The 19,102-nt window shown below is 42.3% G+C and overlaps 1 protein-coding gene across 6 annotated transcripts in view; it reads right to left on the bottom strand.

Annotated features, from left to right (window-relative positions):
- Nucleotides 1-19,102, bottom strand: part of ASAP1 (ArfGAP with SH3 domain, ankyrin repeat and PH domain 1) — a 184,042-nt gene that overhangs the window by 66,082 nt on the left and 98,858 nt on the right. For 5 of the 6 annotated variants that reach the window (XM_066623058.1, XM_066623061.1, XM_066623062.1 and 2 more), the window contains 3 exons: nt 15,390-15,535; nt 4,203-4,277; nt 3,850-3,899 (listed from right to left, as the gene is read on the bottom strand). In XM_066623058.1, coding sequence (XP_066479155.1) covers nt 3,850-3,899; nt 4,203-4,277; nt 15,390-15,535 — 271 coding nt within the window. Of the gene's footprint in view, nt 1-3,849; nt 3,900-4,202; nt 4,278-15,389; nt 15,536-19,102 lie in introns of those variants that run through there. The other variant, XM_066623063.1, reaches the window with a different exon arrangement.

Raw genomic sequence — 19,102 nt, 5'->3', positions numbered from 1 at the left:
GCAGAAAGAAGCTGATCTTGCCCTTCTGGGAAAATATGCACTGTAACTCCAGTATTTGGATTGAGATTTATTGTTCTTCTGTTAGTGACTTTTTAAAAAGCATTACCAAAACAACTGTTGGCATTCTACGCCTTCTCACCATTATTTCTCTTACATGAGTCATGGAACAGAGAATAATAACAAAATGAAAAGCACAAAAACTGAAGCAGAAAATAGAACAAATAAAGATAAACTTTGTCACAGTACCATTTAAGTAACAAAATCATATTTAGTTCCAAAAGTACCAGCACTAACCCTTTTGACTCTCCAATTGTATAACAATATTGCATTAATTCAGTAATTGCATAAAAATCTAGCACAGATCTAGAATTCTCTGCTTTCATGTATTCCCACTTGCACAAGTTGTTTTAATTTTATTTTTCTAATCAATTACTTCTATATCGAGGTTAGATTACTGTAACGCGCTCTATGTGGGGCTGCCCCTGAAGACGGTTCGGAAACTACAATTAGTACAGAATGCGGCGGCCCGTGTGGTCACCGGAGCCAGGCGGTTTGACTCTGTCAGCCCGCTTCTCCAATTCAAGGTGCTGGTTTTGACCAATTTTCCGGGCCCAATTCAAGGTGCTGGTTTTGACCTTTAAAGCCCTATACTGCTCTGGGCCAGGGTATCTTAGAGACCACCTACTCCCGTACAATCCGGCTCGCCATCTCAGGTCATCAGAGAAGGCCTTTTTGCAAGTGCCGCCACCCAAGGAGGTCCGGGGGGTGGCTGCAAGAAATAGGGCCTTCTCGGTAGTGGCACCAACATTATGGAACTCCCTTCCCCTTGACTTGAGAATGGCTCCCTCTCTTGAGAGCTTTCGGCGAGGCCTGAAAACACTGTTGTTTAAACAAGCCTTCTGATTTCTGGCCTTCTTAACTTTTTATACATCTTTTAGTTTTACAGGCTTGATTCCTCGGTGATCTGCTCTTTTACTCTTTTAATCTGACTACTGTTTTTATGGCCCTGTAGTGTGTTTTTAAATGTTTTTATCTGTTTGTATTAATGTTTTTTAAATTCTATTGTTTTTTAATATGTTGTTAGCCGCCCTGGGTCCCGTTAGGGAGAAGGGCGGGATAAAAATAAAGTTTTATTATTATTATTATTATTATTATTATTATTATTATTATTATTAACTCCTCAAAACTAGAGAATTTTGCCATAAAATTATTTTGCAAGCATTACAAATAACACAAACTTCAGCTTAAAAAAAAATAAGAGGCAGAGATGACATGGGTGTCCCCTTTATAAGGAACTGGAAACCTTGGATGCATAGCAAAACAACCTATAAGGGGGAACTCTCCCCTATAAGATATATAAAGAGGGGTTAATGGTGACATCCAGACCCTTCACTGGACTCAATGAAGAATGTCATTCCATAAGAAACAATGAAATAAGGTAGGTATACGGATGGCAGAAAGTGTCATGAAGTCCTGCATGAGAAAACCAGTAGGCTCCCATAGGGGCAACCTGTCCATGAGAACTTCGTGTCAGGGAACGAATTGGGGGAGGTGGAGGGATCCTGACTCCCCCTCCCCCAGCCTGCCAACTCAATAAGAGTCCAGACCAGCTCCATAATCTTGCTGCACTGTAGTGTGTGAGAGAGAAATGATGACTGTAGAGGGAATGCTGGGTGGCCAACATTTCCTGAACCCATCATGAGAGAGGAAACAACCAAGAAGAGAAGATGGTGGTGGCCCTGGACATCAAGAGAATTGGAAGGACTTACTTTTCTCCTTCTGCAACCAGCACTACCTCTTCCTCCTCCTCTAATGGCTGGCAGATGGCCTAGAATTCCCATTGTGACCATTAGAGGAAGGGGTGATGGCAGTGTCCCCAACCCCTCTCCCATTCACTTACCTCTCTCCCTTGGCATTCAGTCCTGCTGCCACTGCTTCCTCTAATGGCCACAAAGAGACTTCTGGACTCCTAGCATTCTGTCCACAGGCTCTTGGAAACAGTGGCAGTACAGTGGCGCTGTATGCCAAGGGAGAGAGGCAAGCCACCCCCATCTTCCTCTCAGTGTCCAGCCCTGCTGCCATTACCGCCACCTCCTCCAATGGTTGGTGGAGAGAATGCTAGGAGTCCATTCCTTCTATTGGCATTACAGGAAGCCACAGCAGCAGCACTGGTTGTCAGGGGAGAAAGGTAAGTGAAATGGGCAGAGTATTCCAGCTAATAACAATGCCAAAACTGACAATACTGCAATAAATAACGATGCCCCTTTAGAGCTGGTGTACGTACTAAGGAAATTAAAAGGAGATTGGACCAATTTCTGGAGGAAAAATCCATTACGGGCTATAAGACACGGTGTGTATGTGCTGCCTCCTGATTTTAGAAATGGGTTATGCCAGATGCAAGAGAGAACACCAGGATGAGGTCTCTTGTTATCTGGTGTGCTCCCTGGAGCATTTGGTGGGCCGTTGTGTGATACAGGAAGCTGGACTAGATGGACCTATGGCCTGATCCAGTAGGGCTGTTCTTATGTAAAGAACATAACTGGAGGGATATTTACATCATTTCTTCAAGAAGTTGAGAACTTAATGAGGTAAAATGTAAAACAAGGACACTATAGTGCAATGTTTCTCAAAGTTTGTTCCCCACTATACCTCTTCGCATTGTCCACCTATTGGAAGTACCACTGGAAGAAACTGGCAGATTGGGAGGCCAGATGCAATACTACAAACACCAGTAAGAGACTCAGGAGGGTTTTCTCGAGCATGAAAAATGCACACGTTGTGAGCCACTCCTCTTATCACTGCTTGTCACATTGCGTTGCTGGTCTCCCTGCCACATGGCAGGAGCCTGAGGATTCTGAATGTACCACCAGATACCATCTTACAAGTATGAGTATCACTGGTTGAGTAAAACTGCTGTAGTACATTAATGATGTCTTTGATGCCATTTTAAGGGCAGGTTTCAGATTGTAGGCTATGTAAAAGCTACTCAGACCAAACCAGATCTGTGTTGAATTCCTAACCAGAAGTTCAACTAGTATATCCATTCAGGTAGCAAGATGAGTTTTCGTCTATTTTAAGATATATTTAAATAGCAATAATTTATTATTTATGTCATACTGAAGTTCAGTATATGAAGAATAAATGGTGGCATTTGTCTATCCACAGGAACAGACTCCTGAATATGCCAGAAATATGTCAATCAACGCAGATACTCGCCTATAAGTCGACCCCACAGATAAGCCAAGGGCAGGTTTTGAGCCAACAGCCATGGAATTTTCTAAATTTTCCTTTAAGGTGTCTGGTATGTTAAGCCAGAAGCTCTACATACAACATACAACCCGTAACACATAACTGAGAGTGTGCAATTCAATTCACAGCAGAGAAATGCAGCTGCATATATTTGCAACCTTTTTAATCAGAAGTAGACCCACTGCTTTCCATGGGAGTTATTCTTAAATAATGGTGCACTGAATTGTAGCCTGTAACTTTATTTCAAATGGAAGGAGGATCCCATCCTGGTGTTGAAAAAAAGAGACCTCTGCCAAATGCATGCATTCATTTGCAAAAAGGAACCAGGTTGCAGGAGAATAAAAGGTCAACTTTGGCTGGAATTTCCCAGGAAAGTTACTATAGAAACAAATGACATTTAGCTTTATTACTTGGCAAAAATTTTACCTACTATAGGCAAGTATACATATTTGCCTACTAAATAATTACATGTCATCTGTCAGCACTGAAGAAAGTTATAAACATCCCCAGGACAGCTAAATCATCAAAGTTAAAAAGACAGAGGGCCACACACATTAAAGCTGCATAAAATGTTTACCCAGCAAAGTGTATAATACTTACAATTTGGTCTCATAATCCTTCCAGGCTTTGTCAAAAGGTTTTTTAAGATCCTTAGGAAAGAGAAAATGCACTTGAAATAGGTTTATGACACTGCTATGTTAAAAATGTATATACTTCTTATTCCAGGATTATAACGACTTTTTTTCTAAAAAGAAAAATGTTTCTTTCCCATGGATCTTAAGACATATATCTCAAGCTTTTGAGGAGGAACATAGAAGCTAATCATGCAACAGAGTTAAATTCTACAGGACTGCATGCAGATGTGATATTACCACCACAAGAACAGTGATGGGAAAGCAGCTAAAGCCCATGCACCAACTATGTAATAGTTATCAAAAAATCTAAGTACTTACCCCTTTGACTCCTTTCAAATCTCCTTTTAAGAGGGAATCCAATGTGAAGATGACATTATGGCTCAAGCCTTGGAGCTAGGAAGAATTGAATTCATTTATTTTAGAGAGTTTCATCCTGACTTTTAAGCTCAAACTCTCACAAGGCAGTATAAAGGGAACGAGAAAAAAATACACAGTGTTATTGAATATTTAAAATCATGAACTTAAGCTGCAAAGATCTATCATTGTCTTGTTTCTACTGAGGCAGTTATTCCCACAACAGCAATCTTAATTTTTGTACCAAATCAGCAGCATGCCAATATCAGTTAGAAAAAAGTTAATGTAATAAAATAGCACTAAAAGAATTCTAGGACATGAAATTCTGTGTTGCATACAAGCACAACATAACAGTGACAGTAGAAGTGGAAACAATTTAATTGGACATAGTGACTAGCAGCACCAGACAAGGCTTGGAAGGATGGGACACTTTTGCAGCAGAAAAGCCCTATTCCACAAGCAGTTGCTAGGATCCAATCCAACATTTTCTTATAAATAATGCCATCTTTTATTCTGTGTGTTTAAAACAGCACTATATTTTAAATAGAACTTAAAAAGGATTAAGGCGTCTCTTTGGTAATACAAGACAGCCCAAATATACAACTGCCTAAAAGCTTTTCGGAAAAACCAGAAGTGCCTTTCTGGCACCTCTGGAGGCTTGTCTGAGTGACCAGAAAACAATCCCAGTCACCCGGTCATCATCCGTTCCATGACCTCCCACAGATACTAAGGTTCAACTATATTATTGGCCATCTTAGCTCCTTCCCCTTCCGTACTGCCCTTTCCTTTTCTAACTATACCATTTCTTTCTCCCCTTTCCTTTTGAAATAAAACAAGTCTTGTTCAATAAAATCATATAATTTCTGGGAATGCAAAAAAAATTTAAAAATCAACACATCTTTAAAAACAAAGCATTGTGCTCTTTGAACCACTGCTTGGACTATAAGGAAAAGCTTCTACTATAAATAAAAAGCAAACAGCAAAATGATCATTTGGAAATGCCCTTCTCAGCAAAGGAAATCTTTTCTCCTTTGAGAAGAAGCAGGTTGGGAAGAGAGGCATTCTTGCTTTTCCATAGTGATACAGGCTAATGAAAGCCATAAGCCAAACACAAACAAATTAAAAATAAAACAGAGCAAATCATTAGGAAGTTTAATAGGGAAAATGTTCAAATGTTTACTTATGTTAATGAACCAAATGTCAATGCTATGTTATGGGTGTTTATAGCTAAATTAGTTATTAGTTTCTATGTATAAGAAATAAGGAAAAATGTTATGTTTAGCATGTTCATATATTTGAAACAAAAAAAAAGCATTTTTTGGTCTCTGTCTGCAAAATTGCAAGCAGGTTGTAAATCAGCAAAAGAATGTTTCTTAGCAAGCTGTCAAGGACTAGATAATGGTTCAAGCTTCAAAGCACTGTTTGTAAAAAAAAGGGGGGGGAGTTAGGGAGTGACACACTCCCTCCTGCCTGCAACTATGTGAAGGCAGAGTTGCTGGAAAACATCCAAGCCATTTGAGCTGGAAATTCACTACAGAGAATATTTTGGATTTTAAAATATAATTCAGACAGACTTTCCTTTTAAACCAAATACAGTCTTGAATAAAGACAAGGAAGGGCTATTTAGACCAAAGTTTCATAGAAATTCCAAAGAGATTATAATGCTCGATTGCTTACAAATATTTTTCAATGCCTTAAGTGTAGCCAATATACGTATAAATTAGCTATTAGAGTAAAGTTTAATTGCCTGATGTTATTGAAAAATAATAGTATAGAAATACACAGAATAGTAAAAGCAATTAAATTTGACTAAGTTTCAAAATGTGATTCAGATGCAACCTTGGCAGAAGTAATCTGTCTCGCAGAGAGCTCACAGATATGGAATATAGGAGCTGTATCCCTGTAACCTTGAGGAGGCAGATGTCTGGCAAAGTTAATTAAGGGAGTCTAACAAGGAGACAGTAGATTGTGGTATACTCTTATCTGAAGCAAAAACATTCCTATTCAAGGTCCTCCCACCTGACACCTTAATTGGAACTCAGAGAAAGAGTTACAAATTAAAGTGAGATTAGATACAACATACAGAGGAACTAGGGAGTAGCCAGGAAGCCATATCTCTTGGCACTTGCAATAATAAATAATAAATTATTGCAAGAAGCAAGAAAACTAAAGGTTATACACAGTTTAGAGACATTTTTAATGAGGGAAGACTAGCAACATTAGATAAGACAGTTGACAGCCTTGGCAAAGACAGTAAATCTTGTTAATTAAAAAAGAGTACTCTAAGATACAGACATCTGCAGAGATAAGCAAGGACATAGGAGAGAGAGTCCCTGATAAGCCAGCAAAACATAATGAGAGCCTCTAAGCTGACAGAAAAGCTGAATTTAGTTAAAAATGAATAAGAAAAGTCTCTTAAAATCCTTTTTGCAATAAGAAGTTAGTTTGTCCTATATTAAATATAAGTTTATACCACTATACAAATCACATATGGAGAATTACACATGGAATAAAGGGAAGACCAAAAGTTCAGTTAAACAGAGGTTAGCAGAAAACCCAGTGAAGACATACCAAAGGCCAGTAATAAATGAGTAAACAGTGCCATCTAGTGGTTGTTGGAAACAATGTTTTCTGTATGTCTCAAATGTAAACTTTCTCCTTTTTTGGAGTTTGTAACTTGAAGCCAACCAATCAAATGCTTGTAAAGTTATCTCTGGCCAACCCTGAGAAGGTCCCCATTTCTGATGTCACACACCAGCCAATGAGAAATGTAAGACTCCTCAGACAAAGGAGCCAGAATCAAATATAAGTGACAGGCACACACTGGAAAATTGCTTTTCTCTGAGGCTCTGAGAGTTCCCACATGGCTCTCATTGCTCTCTTCACTTTGGACCAGGGGTGCTCAATAGGTGGATCGCGATCTACCGGTAGATCGCGAGGCAAAATGAGTAGATCGCGGAGTGCCGACCCCCCCTTCAGGTGCCTCTGGGAGGAAACGCCGAGAGTAAGGCCCATTGTACTCAATGGGGCTTACTCCCAGGTAAGTGTGGCTAGGATTGCAGCCTCACAGCCTAATCCTAGGCATGTCTACTCAGGAGTAAGTCCTGTTATACTCAGTGGGGCTCAAGGTACACCAACATACATTGTACACATAAATGTTATGTTATGATGGCGCGAACATTGTAAAAAAAAACTCTGGTAGATCTCCGGGCCTTGCTGGGTTTCAAAAAAGATTTTTGGCCTTGCTCGAGCCAAAAAAGTTGAGCACCCCTGCTTTGGACAGAAGTCCCTGAGAAGCCCGTTGCTGGCAACGAAATAAAGCTTGCAGACGATCACCACTCCTGCCTACTGAGTTTGCTTTTGAATTTTGCTTTGACCTTGCAACAATAGGACTCCATAGATGGAATGGTTAGAAGTAGAACTTCCTTTTCTGTGGGGTTTCTTGGAATATTTATTTTAAAAATTCATATCCTGAGCTGTCCTCCCTGTTAAGGAGATGGCTCAAGGCAGTAAACTGGATGAAGTCTAAAAGCAATAATCTCTCTCTCTCTCTCCCCCCCCCCCCCACACACACACCAGAAGCTGCAGGCAGAAAACCAAACCAGCTCCAAAATCAAGAGAAGACCAATGGAAATAAAAAAGGTTTTTAGCTCCTGCCGAAACTGTATTAGTGCAGGACACCTACTGCACTTTCTGCATGAGGGAGTTCCATAATCTGGCCTCCAGAGAAAGCACTTTCATATGTTGCCATCACATTACTTCTGTTGAAGACAGAACAAACAGGAAGGCCCTCTCTGAAATCTTCAAGGGATTGGCAGTTTCAACATGAAAGGAAGCAATTCCTCACATATTCTGGTCCCAGGGAATTTAGAATACTGAAGGTTAAAACCAGTACTCTGAATTGCACCCAGTAACAAAGTAGCAGTCAGTGCAGACAGAACACCACTGGTGCAGTATGCTCTGCTTTCCAGTCAGTAATCTACAACAGCATTCTGCAAAACCTGAAGTTTCTGAATGATCTTCAAAGGAAGCCAAACACATTACATGAATCTACTCAGGATGTAACAAATGCATGGGCAATCATAATTAGGCCTATTCGACCCAAAAAAAAGACGTAGCTGGCACACCAGCCTAAGCTGGGTGATAAGACCCTGGGCCATAGTCAACATCTGGGTACCCAGGTGCAAGGTCAGGTCCAAGGACCAGTGTCATCAATTAGGGACCAACCAAGGCAATTTCTGTTCCAAACCTTCACAGAAGCCAGAATGAATTGGTCCAGGCAAATCATTTCATCCAGAAATTCCCAGAGTTGCATAATCAAAACCTGTTCATGCAGATGTCCTCAAGCCAATAATTCTTTCCACATTCTCAGGCTATATAATTTGAAAGGAATCCACAACCCAAGTCAAGATAGATCTGAATGATTTTACTGGCAAAGTAGCTAGGGTCACAGTAGCAACTGAGTCATCTTCTACATTCATTTTCTGTTGTATAGCAAGGATAATTGTACATAGTTCTTTGAGCTAGATCAGCATTTCTCAGCATTTGTCCCCCATTATACCATTCTGCATGGTCCACCTATTGGATGTACCACTGGAAGTAACTGGTGATGATGTCATCGCCAAAAAGATTATGTTAAGGCTAGTTACGTCTGGATTGGGAGGCCAGACGCAATGCAACAAACACCAGTAAGAGGCTCAGAGCAGAAAGCAGGGCATTTTTGAGCATTCAAATAGTGCTCAGAGGTAAAGACTCAGAGGTATGGATCCCCATACAATTCAGAAAAAACTGCTGGGCAGCTCTCTGCCAACATAATTATGGCAGAAAAGTATACCTTTTCAAGCCATCATGCCATTGAATAGGCTCTAAAATGTGCTCTAGTCCATGTTTGATCATTATGAGTCTTTCTCCATCATCGCTCAAGATGTCTGTCTGTTGTTTCATTGTTAGCAGTTTCCTTGAGAACCAAGGCTATGTAGCCAGGTAGGGGACACTCAGCTGTAATTGTGACAATGGCTCTGAATAGAAACTCATGGCTTAACAGAACCATGACAGAATCCCCATCTCTAGAACCAAGAAAATCCCCCAGAGTTGTCAGAAATTCATCTGGATCCATAAGCCTCTGAAGACAAGCCTTCCTAAGAGCCCCCCCTCCCCCACTCCTGTGGAGGAAAATAGGCACAATAAGCCTAGACCAGTACATGAACTCTACAGGAGGGACAGGCAGGGGCGTGTTGGAGGTGGGGTGGCCCTTTATGTTAAGGAAGGGATAGAATCCAGCAAAGTAGAGACTGAAGGTGGGTCCGACTCCACCGTAGAATCTCTGTGGGTTAAATTACCAGGCTTGTGCAGCGATGTAATACTGGGGGTGTGCTATCGTCCTCCAGACCAGAAATCTGATGGGGACCTTGAAATGAGGAAACAGATCAGGGAGGTGACAAGGAGGGACAGGGTTGTAATCATGGGAGACTTCAATTATCCTCATATTGACTGGGTCAATTTGTGTTCTGGTCACGATAAGGAAACCGGATTTCTTGATGTGCTAAATGACTGTGGCTTAGATCAGCTAGTCACGGAGCCCACCAGAGGACAGGTGACTCTGGATTTAATTTTGTGCGGTACGCAGGACCTGGTTAGAGATGTAAACATTACTGAGCCATTGGGGAACAGTGATCATGCTGCGATCCGTTTTGACGTGCAAGTTGGGGGAAGAATACCAGGCAAATCTCTAACAAAAACCCTTGACTTCCGACGGGCGGACTTCCCTCAAATGAGGAGGCTGGTTAGAAGGAGGTTGAAAGGGAGGGTAAAAAGAGTCCAATCTCTCCAGAGTGCATGGAGGCTGCTTAAAACAACAGTAATAGAGGCCCAGCAGAGGTGTATACCGCAAAGAAAGAAGGGTTCCACTAAATCCAGGAGGGTGCCCGCATGGCTAACCAGCCAAGTTAAAGAAGCTGTGAAGGGCAAGGAAGCTTCCTTCCGTAAATGGAAGTCTTGCCCTAATGAGGAGAATAAAAAGGAACATAAACTGTGGCAAAAGAAATGTAAGAAGGTGATATGGGAGGCCAAGAGAGACTATGAGGAATGCATGGCCAGCAACATTAAGGGGAACAATAAAAGCTTCTTCAAATATGTTAGAAGCAGGAAACCCGCCAGAGAAGCGGTTGGCCCTCTGGATGGTGAGGGAGGGAAAGGGGAGATAAAAGGAGACTTAGAGATGGCAGAGAAATTAAATGAGTTCTTTGCATCTGTCTTCATGGCAGAAGACCTCGGGCAGATACCGCTGCCCGAACGGCCCCTCCTGACCAAGGAGTTAAGTCAGATAGAGGTTAAAAGAGAAGATGTTTCAGACCTCATTGATAAATTAAAGATCAATAAGTCACCGGGCCCTGATGGCATCCACCCAAGGGTTATTAAGGAATTGAAGAATGAAGTTGCAGATCTCTTGACTAAGGTATGCAACTTGTCCCTCAAAACGGCCATGGTGCCAGAAGATTGGAGGATAGCAAATGTCACGCCTATTTTTAAAAAGGGAAAGAGGGGGGACCCGGGAAACTATAGGCCGGTCAGCCTAACATCCATACCGGGTAAGATGGTGGAATGCCTCATCAAAGATAGGATCTCAAAACACATAGACGAACAGGCCTTGCTGAGGGAGAGTCAGCATGGCTTCTGTAAGGGTAAGTCTTGCCTCACGAACCTTATAGAATTCTTTGAAAAGATCAACAGGCATGTGGATGCAGGAGAACCCGTGGACATTATATATCTGGACTTTCAGAAGGCGTTTGACACGGTCCCTCACCAAAGGCTACTGAAAAAACTCCACAGTCAGGGAATTAGAGGACAGGTCCTCTCGTGGATTGAGAACTGGTTGGAGGCCAGGAAGCAGAGAGTGGGTGTCAATGGGCAATTTTCACAATGGAGAGAGGTGAAAAGTGGTGTGCCCCAAGGATCTGTCCTGGGACCGGTGCTTTTCAACCTCTTCATAAATGACCTGGAGACAGGGTTGAGCAGTGAAGTGGCTAAGTTTGCAGACGACACCAAACTTTTCCGAGTGGTGAAGACCAGAAGTGATTGTAAGGAGCTCCAGAAGGATCTCTCCAGACTGGCAGAATGGGCAGCAAAATGGCAGATGCGCTTCAATGTCAGTAAGTGTAATGTCATGCACACTGGGGCAAAAAATCAAAACTTTAGATATAGGCTGATGGGTTCTGAGCTGTCTGTGACAGATCAGGAGAGAGATCTTGGGGTGGTGGTGGACAGGTCGATAAAAGTGTCGACCCAATGTGCGGCGGCAGTGAAGAAGGCCAATTCTATGCTTGGGATCATTAGGAAGGGTATTGAGAACAAAATGGCTAGTATTATAATGCCGTTGTACAAATCGATGGTAAGGCCACACCTGGAGTATTGTGTCCAGTTGTGGTCGCCGCATCTCAAAAAAGACATAGTAGAAATGGAAAAGGTGCAAAAGAGAGTGACTAAGATGATTACGGGGCTGGGGCACCTTCCTTATGAGGAAAGGCTACGGCGTTTGGGCCTCTTCAGCCTAGAAAAGAGACGCTTGAGGGGGGACATGATTGAGACATACAAAATTATGCAGGGGATGGACAGAGTGGATAGGGAGATGCTCTTTACACTCTTACATAATACCAGAACCAGGGGACATCCACTAAAATAGAGTGTTGGGCGGGTTAGGACAGACAAAAGAAAATATTTCTTTACTCAGCGTGTGGTCGGTCTATGGAACTCCTTGCCACAGGATGTGGTGATGACAACTGGCCTGGACGCCTTTAAAAGGGGATTGGACAAGTTTCTGGAGGAAAAATCCATTATGGGGTACAAGCCATGATGTGTATGCGCAACCTTCTGATTTTAGAAATGGGTTATGTCAGAATGCCAGATGCAAGGGAGGGCACCAGGATGAGGTCTCTTGTTATCTGGTGTGCTCCCTGGGGCATTTGGTGGGCCGCTGTGAGATACAGGAAGCTGGACTAGATGGGCCTATGGCCTGATCCAGTGGGGCTGTTCTTATGTTCTTATGATCTGACCATGACAAAAGTGAGTTCAAATCCTTTCACCTGCTGATCACTTTACTGTCCAGTGGAAAACATTCGATCCAGAGTATATCTGGCACCAAATATAGAGGCTAATATTAATATTAGCTAATAGGGGCTAATATTTCGAGACATCACCCAAAAGACTCCCTCCTGCATAACCAGTCTCCATCCCAAAGAAGCTGGTGGCACCAAGGGTAATGAGCTAAGTAGCCATGCCCCCATTGTGTTCTGAAGTAACAAACTTAGAGTATAACTTGGGGAAATACATCCACACCAGAATCGGCCACAACAATGGCCAGATGTCAACATTCACAGAGGGCAGGGGTTCCTAAATGGGCCAAAACCGCTGCTGCTCTTGCTACCACCATTGCCAACTCTCTCTTCCTCACCCCCCTCCCGGTAGCAACAAAGGAGGCAGCTCTCATAGCACATAATGCTCATGGACATAACTCATCACTGCTTTCGAGCAACTAGTATGCAGAGATACAATGCCTCTGTCACCAAACCTCCAAGGAGCTCAAGGTGGTATAGCTACTCCCTTGCTTATCCTCACAACTCTCTAAGGCAGTATTTCTCAAACTGTGGGTCAGGACCCACTAGGTGGGTCACGAGACAATTTGAGGTGGGTCCCCATTCATTTCAATATTTTATTTTTAATATATTAGCCTTGATGCTACCATGATATGTGACTGCATTTGGGGAAATGTTATAGACCTGTACTTTTAACAAACTACTATGTATATTCTTTTAACAATGATAGTAAAGGAAACTTACTCTTGAGTAAGTGTAGATAGGATTGCAGCCTAGGATAGTTAAAAATTTTTCCTGCTTGATGATGTCACTTCCAGTCATGACATCACTTCCGGTGCATCCCAACAGATTCGCATTCTGTCCCAGTGGGTCCTGGTGCTAAATGTGTGAGAACCACTGCTCTAAAGTATACTGAGAGTTGGTGACTGGATCAAGGTCACTTAGTATTTTCTTATTCTGCAATACTGTGTCCTGCACTGATTTAAAATCCAGCAGTGATTGTTCTTTTGGCTAAAGATATTACTGAACAACATATCAATCCTACAGTAGGACATCAACCATTCAAAACTAGTCTTGTCAGCATGTGAAGCGGCAGGTACAGTGTTAATGCACACACACAATCAAAGAACATATAACATGTAAATAAGTGAAGCAGTTTTTTCCATTAATAGAAGATTTCTGTTTTCTGAAGCATACGCCACACAAAGTTGAGAGTTCAGAAGTTATCAAACTTTCAAAAAATGGGTTCTGATAAAAAATAAACAGAAGATATGCAAGCGGTTTCAAAAACGTTATTTAAGGAAATGGAGGCTATAAATATGAAAAATGATTCCGACCCCCCCTCATTTGTCTAATGAAAACAGTAAAAGACACTACTAGATGTGCCAACTAGAGTTTCAGAAAATGACACCTGGTTGTTCAGTAGAAAAGAGTAACATAAGCAAAAAGCAGGAACTAGTAAAAGCAGACATAGAACAAATAATGTAACAGAAGTTGTTTTATATAGCCTACAAGGCAAATCAAGCAGCTAATGTCTCATTTTACAACTGAGTATCACTGAAAAGAAGAGGAGAGTTGGTGCATTTGGTGGGCTGCTGTGAGATACAGGAAGCTGGACTAGATGGGCCTATGGCCTGATCCAGTGTGGTTGTTCTTATGTTCTTATGCATCATGTGGGTTGAACCTGACTGGTCCTGAAGTAATTTGCAGGGTACCAGTTGGGATCTTGAGCCCAAGGTCCTGAAATACACTTGGGGTTGAGTGCTATCAGCACTCTGTGCCATCAGCACATCCAACAAGAAGCTGACGGAACATACCAAGATCCAGGTCTACAGAGCTTGCGTCCTGAGTACACTTCTGTACTGCAGCGAGTCATGGACTCTTCACTCACAACAGGAGAGGAAACTGAACACTTTCCACATGCGCTGCCTCCGACACATTCTCGGCATCACCTGGCAGGACAAAGTTCCAAAAAACACAGTTCTGGAACGTGCTAGAATCCCTAGCATGTACGCACTGCTGAAACAGAGACGCCTGCGTTGGCTCGGTCATGTTGTGAGAATGGATGATGGCCAGATCCCAAAGGACCTCCTCTATGGAGAACTTGTGCAAGGAAAGCGCCCTACAGGTAGACCACAGCTGCAATACAAGGACATCTGCAAGAGGGATCTGAAGGCCTTAGGAGTGGACCTCAACAAGTGGGAAACCCTGGCCTCTGAGCGGCCCGCTTGGAGGAAGGCTGTGCAGCATGGCCTTTCCCAGTTTGAAGAGACACTTGGCCAACAGTCTGAGGCTAAGAGGCAAAGAAGGAAGGCCCACAGCCAGGGAGACAGACCAGGGACAGACTGCACTTGCTCCCAGTGTGGAAGGGATTGTCACTCCCGAATTGGCCTTTTTAGCCACACTAGACGCTGTTCCAGAACCACCTTTCAGAGCGCGATACCATAATCTTTCGAGACTGAAGGTTGCCAACACACAAGTTGGGATCTTGAGCCCAAGGTCCTGGAATACACTTGGGGTTGAGTGCCAACAGCAGCTCTGGATAAAGTTGAGAGGACTCTAAACAAAACACTGCTGTAACGAAGTCTCTTTCTATAAGGCTACAAAATTATGGTTGCCAGCTCTTCATCAACTTGATGCAGACGTCTGCTAGAGTTTTTGTTCCCATTCAAGTCAAATACATTCTTATGAAGGCTTACACAGAGAGAATGCGGGCTAATTATTTGTAAAACCCAAATATAAATAAAAAATTTATAGATTATAATACTGATATAATTCAATAGAGCAGGTTAAAATGTTTTTAGTTTTTTACAGCGCTGGAAAAATCCCAAGTGCCTGAAAATGTAATGCTGCTACCCCAGCAATGAGACCTATTCCCCATCCCTGTACAGTCAGTACTCAAAAAGATAGTGCTGCTTTAGGAAATGTTACTTTATTTTCCCCACTAAGTAGGGCCATTTCATCAATATGTAGATCAGTACCTATATAAGAATTTATCACAAAAACAATTCTGGTTTCAAGTTTGGATATGGAGAAAAAAACTCAAACATTAAAAACTCCTTACCAGATTTTTCAGCAGTGTTGACAATTCCTTAGTCAGCGTAGAAAATTTTACAAAACCAGTGCCAAGATCTGGATTATCTCTACTTAAGAAGTTACTTCCAAATTTATCTAGTACTTGTGCATAGTTCTCTTCATTTTGAACATGTTCTGGAGAGAGGGAAAGTACAAAAAAATTGATCATTAGTACACAGAAAGTTAATGCTTCTTTCTAGTAATGAGAAATATAATTAATAAAATACAAGCATTTCTCTAGATAAGCAATTTTAAAGGTACCCTTTGTATATTTCAAATAACAACATTATTTAGGGTTTATATGGCTTGAAATAAGATACCACATTTCTCGTGTAAGAAAGTTTTCCTCATAGCCCTTTGGTCTAGTAACAAGAACTGGAATCCACCAAGTTAATTTCAGAGCAGGAATTTGAGGAATGGCTTGCAAATACGGATTCAGTACAAAAACCTCAGCAGTACCACAGGAATTTCTTGCAACAGTGTGGTAGTTCAGTCTAAGTAGCATAAATGTCACTGCCTATTTATACAGTCATACAAAAATCTGGAACTACCATGTTTCTACGTATAATATAGTTCAACAAAACTGAACATACTCCTTTGGCTAAATGGTTTGATACAGAACACGGGGAAAGTTTGATATTTGTGGTTAGTGAAAGATGGTTAACAGTAAGAGTGGTGAGCTCCCTGACTGGGTTTTGAATAACTGAGGGCACAACCTAAATTAAAAAGAACCAAAATAAAAAGAAAAGCCACCGTCACAAAAATTAAACCTTTTTAAAAAAAAAACACTATTCTGTAAAGGATAAATACACAACTTTAAGCAACAATGAGTAAGCATTCTTGGACCACTTTAGCCTCCGAAACCCCCTTTTCTTCAAGATGTTTGTGCTGGAGTTTAGAGGTACACTGTAGCTCACATTCAATGCTACATGATAAAATCAGCTGTAGTTACACCAATGTAGCAGATATGACAAAAATTAATTTTCCAAAACTAGCTCAGTATTTATTCCAATTTTAGAAACAACTGTCCTTTGCATCTTTAATATTAAACTTAATTATTCGTGTATACTTCATAAATACAATTTGAAAATAAAATGTTAAATATCTACACTACGTATTCCACATACAAGCAGATCCACATAAATATATCAACGTGCCTTGTAACAGTCAACGCTCTGTATAATGAGCTCCCATGTATTTAAGGGTTCTCTCATAAACTCTAACAAAAGGGACACTGCACTTTCCCAGCATTTCCTCGTGGGTATTCTGTTCCTGTCTCAAGATGAACACTGAATAAGTAATCACCAGTAACCCTCTTGTAACACCTTAATTGTAACACCAGCCACCATGACATTCACTACAGATCTCCAGACACTCCATCAGGGGAGGATGCTAAGCAAAGTAAACCAAAATTGGGGGTGGAAGGCAAGCTGGATGCAATGTACAAGCCTCAAAGGAACTCAGAAGGAATTCCATGGATGTATTTAGGATTAGCCTCAAGGTGCTAGACACTGATTTCAATACAGGTGGGCCCCTGTATCTGTGGATCAGATCTCTACAGATTAAGTTATCAACAGATCCAGCCACCCCCCACCCATTAACGTTGTTGAAAGGTTAACAGACAAAAATAATCTCACTTTTACAGGTCACTGTAAGCATTCAAACTTACAGCATTACCTAGGCAGGTTACAGGCAGCTTAAATGCTTGAAAAAACTAGATCGACGCTAATAGGAACTTTTATTTCCTATTAAACAAAACTGGAAAGTCCAGACAAGTAAAGCGAACACCTATCCTCTTGGTTAGCAAGACATCTCTAAATCCAAAGGGGTCCAATTTAAAACCAAACTATAACTGGTGTAGTCTAGGAAGGATGAGAACTCGCTCTCCCTAGTAGACTCAGGGCAGACAGGAAATCAATTTTAAAAGGAGTTTATAATAGAACAAATAAAAAGGGAAAGGGTTGCAGAGGGTCAAAAAGCAAGACACATACAAAAGTAAACATGACTGACATGACAAGCTGTCGGCAAAGGGTTGACAGAGCTTAAAAGACAAGCGTAAAATGAAATCAAGTCACTGAATGCTAACAGTTGGATACTTTTCCCCATCTTTAGCTACTCACTCTGTTCCAGGAAAGGGAGAGGACAAATTCCTACACTCCTATGAGGCATAGGCATACCTTTTAATAATGCACAGGTTTGGTATATCAGCAACAAGCCAGAGAAAGCAACCCCAACCAGCTGCATGCATTGGAAGGGGGGGAGGAACCCTATGATCATCCAACTGGATGGCTTATGATTCTGAGGTTCTGTACCTGCCCTGGTCAGACGGACTGGAGTGATCAACCAGCTGGCATGTCAATCTCAGCAGGAGGGTTTGCCAGAATCCCTTCAGAGAAATCCAGCCAAGAAAATACGTAATTTACAAAAGACTTGTCTTAGATGCCACCCGTCTCCCAGGTACTGAGATAGCACAAAAGCCTCTCAAAAACAGGGAAAGGAGGTGGCAAAAGGTAGGGATTTTCATCACAAGAAACAGCTATTATTGTTTCTTTGTTTCAGCCCAGGGTGAATCCGACATGAGTCTTGCATCTTGTGAAGACAATACAATTAACTGGAGATACCAGGGATCGAATCTGGTTCATCCACAGATAAAACAGGTGTTCTTCCACTGAGCTGTGCTCTCTCTCCATTTGAATATAATGAATATAATGAAAGGTAATGTGCACCAAAGAAAGAAAAAGTTTTGGTATAAAGCAGTGGTTCTCAAACTCTCTGGGAGAGTTTGAAACTCTGGGAGAGTTTGAGAGCCACTAAGTTCTTGAATGGGCGGGAGGAGGGAGGCAGCAGGGGAGGGGGAAGGCAGCAGCGCGATCCCCAGGATCGCGCTGCTCAGGGGGGCTGCAGGGGCTTGGGTACACATACCCAAGCCCCTGCAGCCTCCCGGGGATGCGGGGAGCCCAGCGCGACCTGCAGCAGGGCTCCTCGCAGCAGTGAAAGTAGATGCGGAGTGATCGCGCTCCACTTTCGCTTTAGAACATTTCCTTTCATTATATTCATTAAATTCCGCGTCTACTTTCACTGCTGCAGGGAGCCCTGCTGCAGGTTGCGCCAGGCTCCCTGCACGCCCGGGAGGCTGCAGGGGCTTGGGTATGTGTACCCAAGCCCCTGCAGCCCCCATGAGCGGCGCAATCCTGGGAATTGCGCCGCTGCCTCCTCCCTGCCTCCAGGCTGCCCCGCCCCTTAAGGGGCCAGGACCCGCAGGCTGGGGCATCGTGACGCCCCAGTTTGAAAAGCCGTGGTATAAAGGAATAAAAGCAGCACTGAACCAGGTCATCTGGAATAGAGTTCTTCAAAGTACTACTAGCAACCTAGTACTGGGTTACAAGGTCAAAATACACAACCCAGTTCCTTCATGCTTTTCCACTCCCTGAAGCTTGTCATACCTTCATCTGCCACTTTTTCCCTTTTCCTCCTCTCCATCTCACCCCATCTCTCCATCTCATGGGTGGATATCTGCACCTGCCCTCCCCTATACTGGCCACCTCTCAGTTGCTCATAAAAGACTGCAGTGCCCATAGAGGACATCATTGCCAATGCACTTACAGGATGCTGCCCAGCTGCAACAGCACAGAGGGCTGATTACATCATTGCCACTGCACAGGGTCATGGGGAAAATGTTTAAAGAACACTGATCTAGAACAT

Source organism: Tiliqua scincoides, chromosome 4 (assembly GCF_035046505.1).
Source record: "Tiliqua scincoides isolate rTilSci1 chromosome 4, rTilSci1.hap2, whole genome shotgun sequence".
Lineage (NCBI taxonomy): Eukaryota > Metazoa > Chordata > Lepidosauria > Squamata > Scincidae > Tiliqua > Tiliqua scincoides.
Note: the sequence above shows the minus strand (reverse complement) of the source record. Positions and strands in the feature narration are given on the sequence as shown.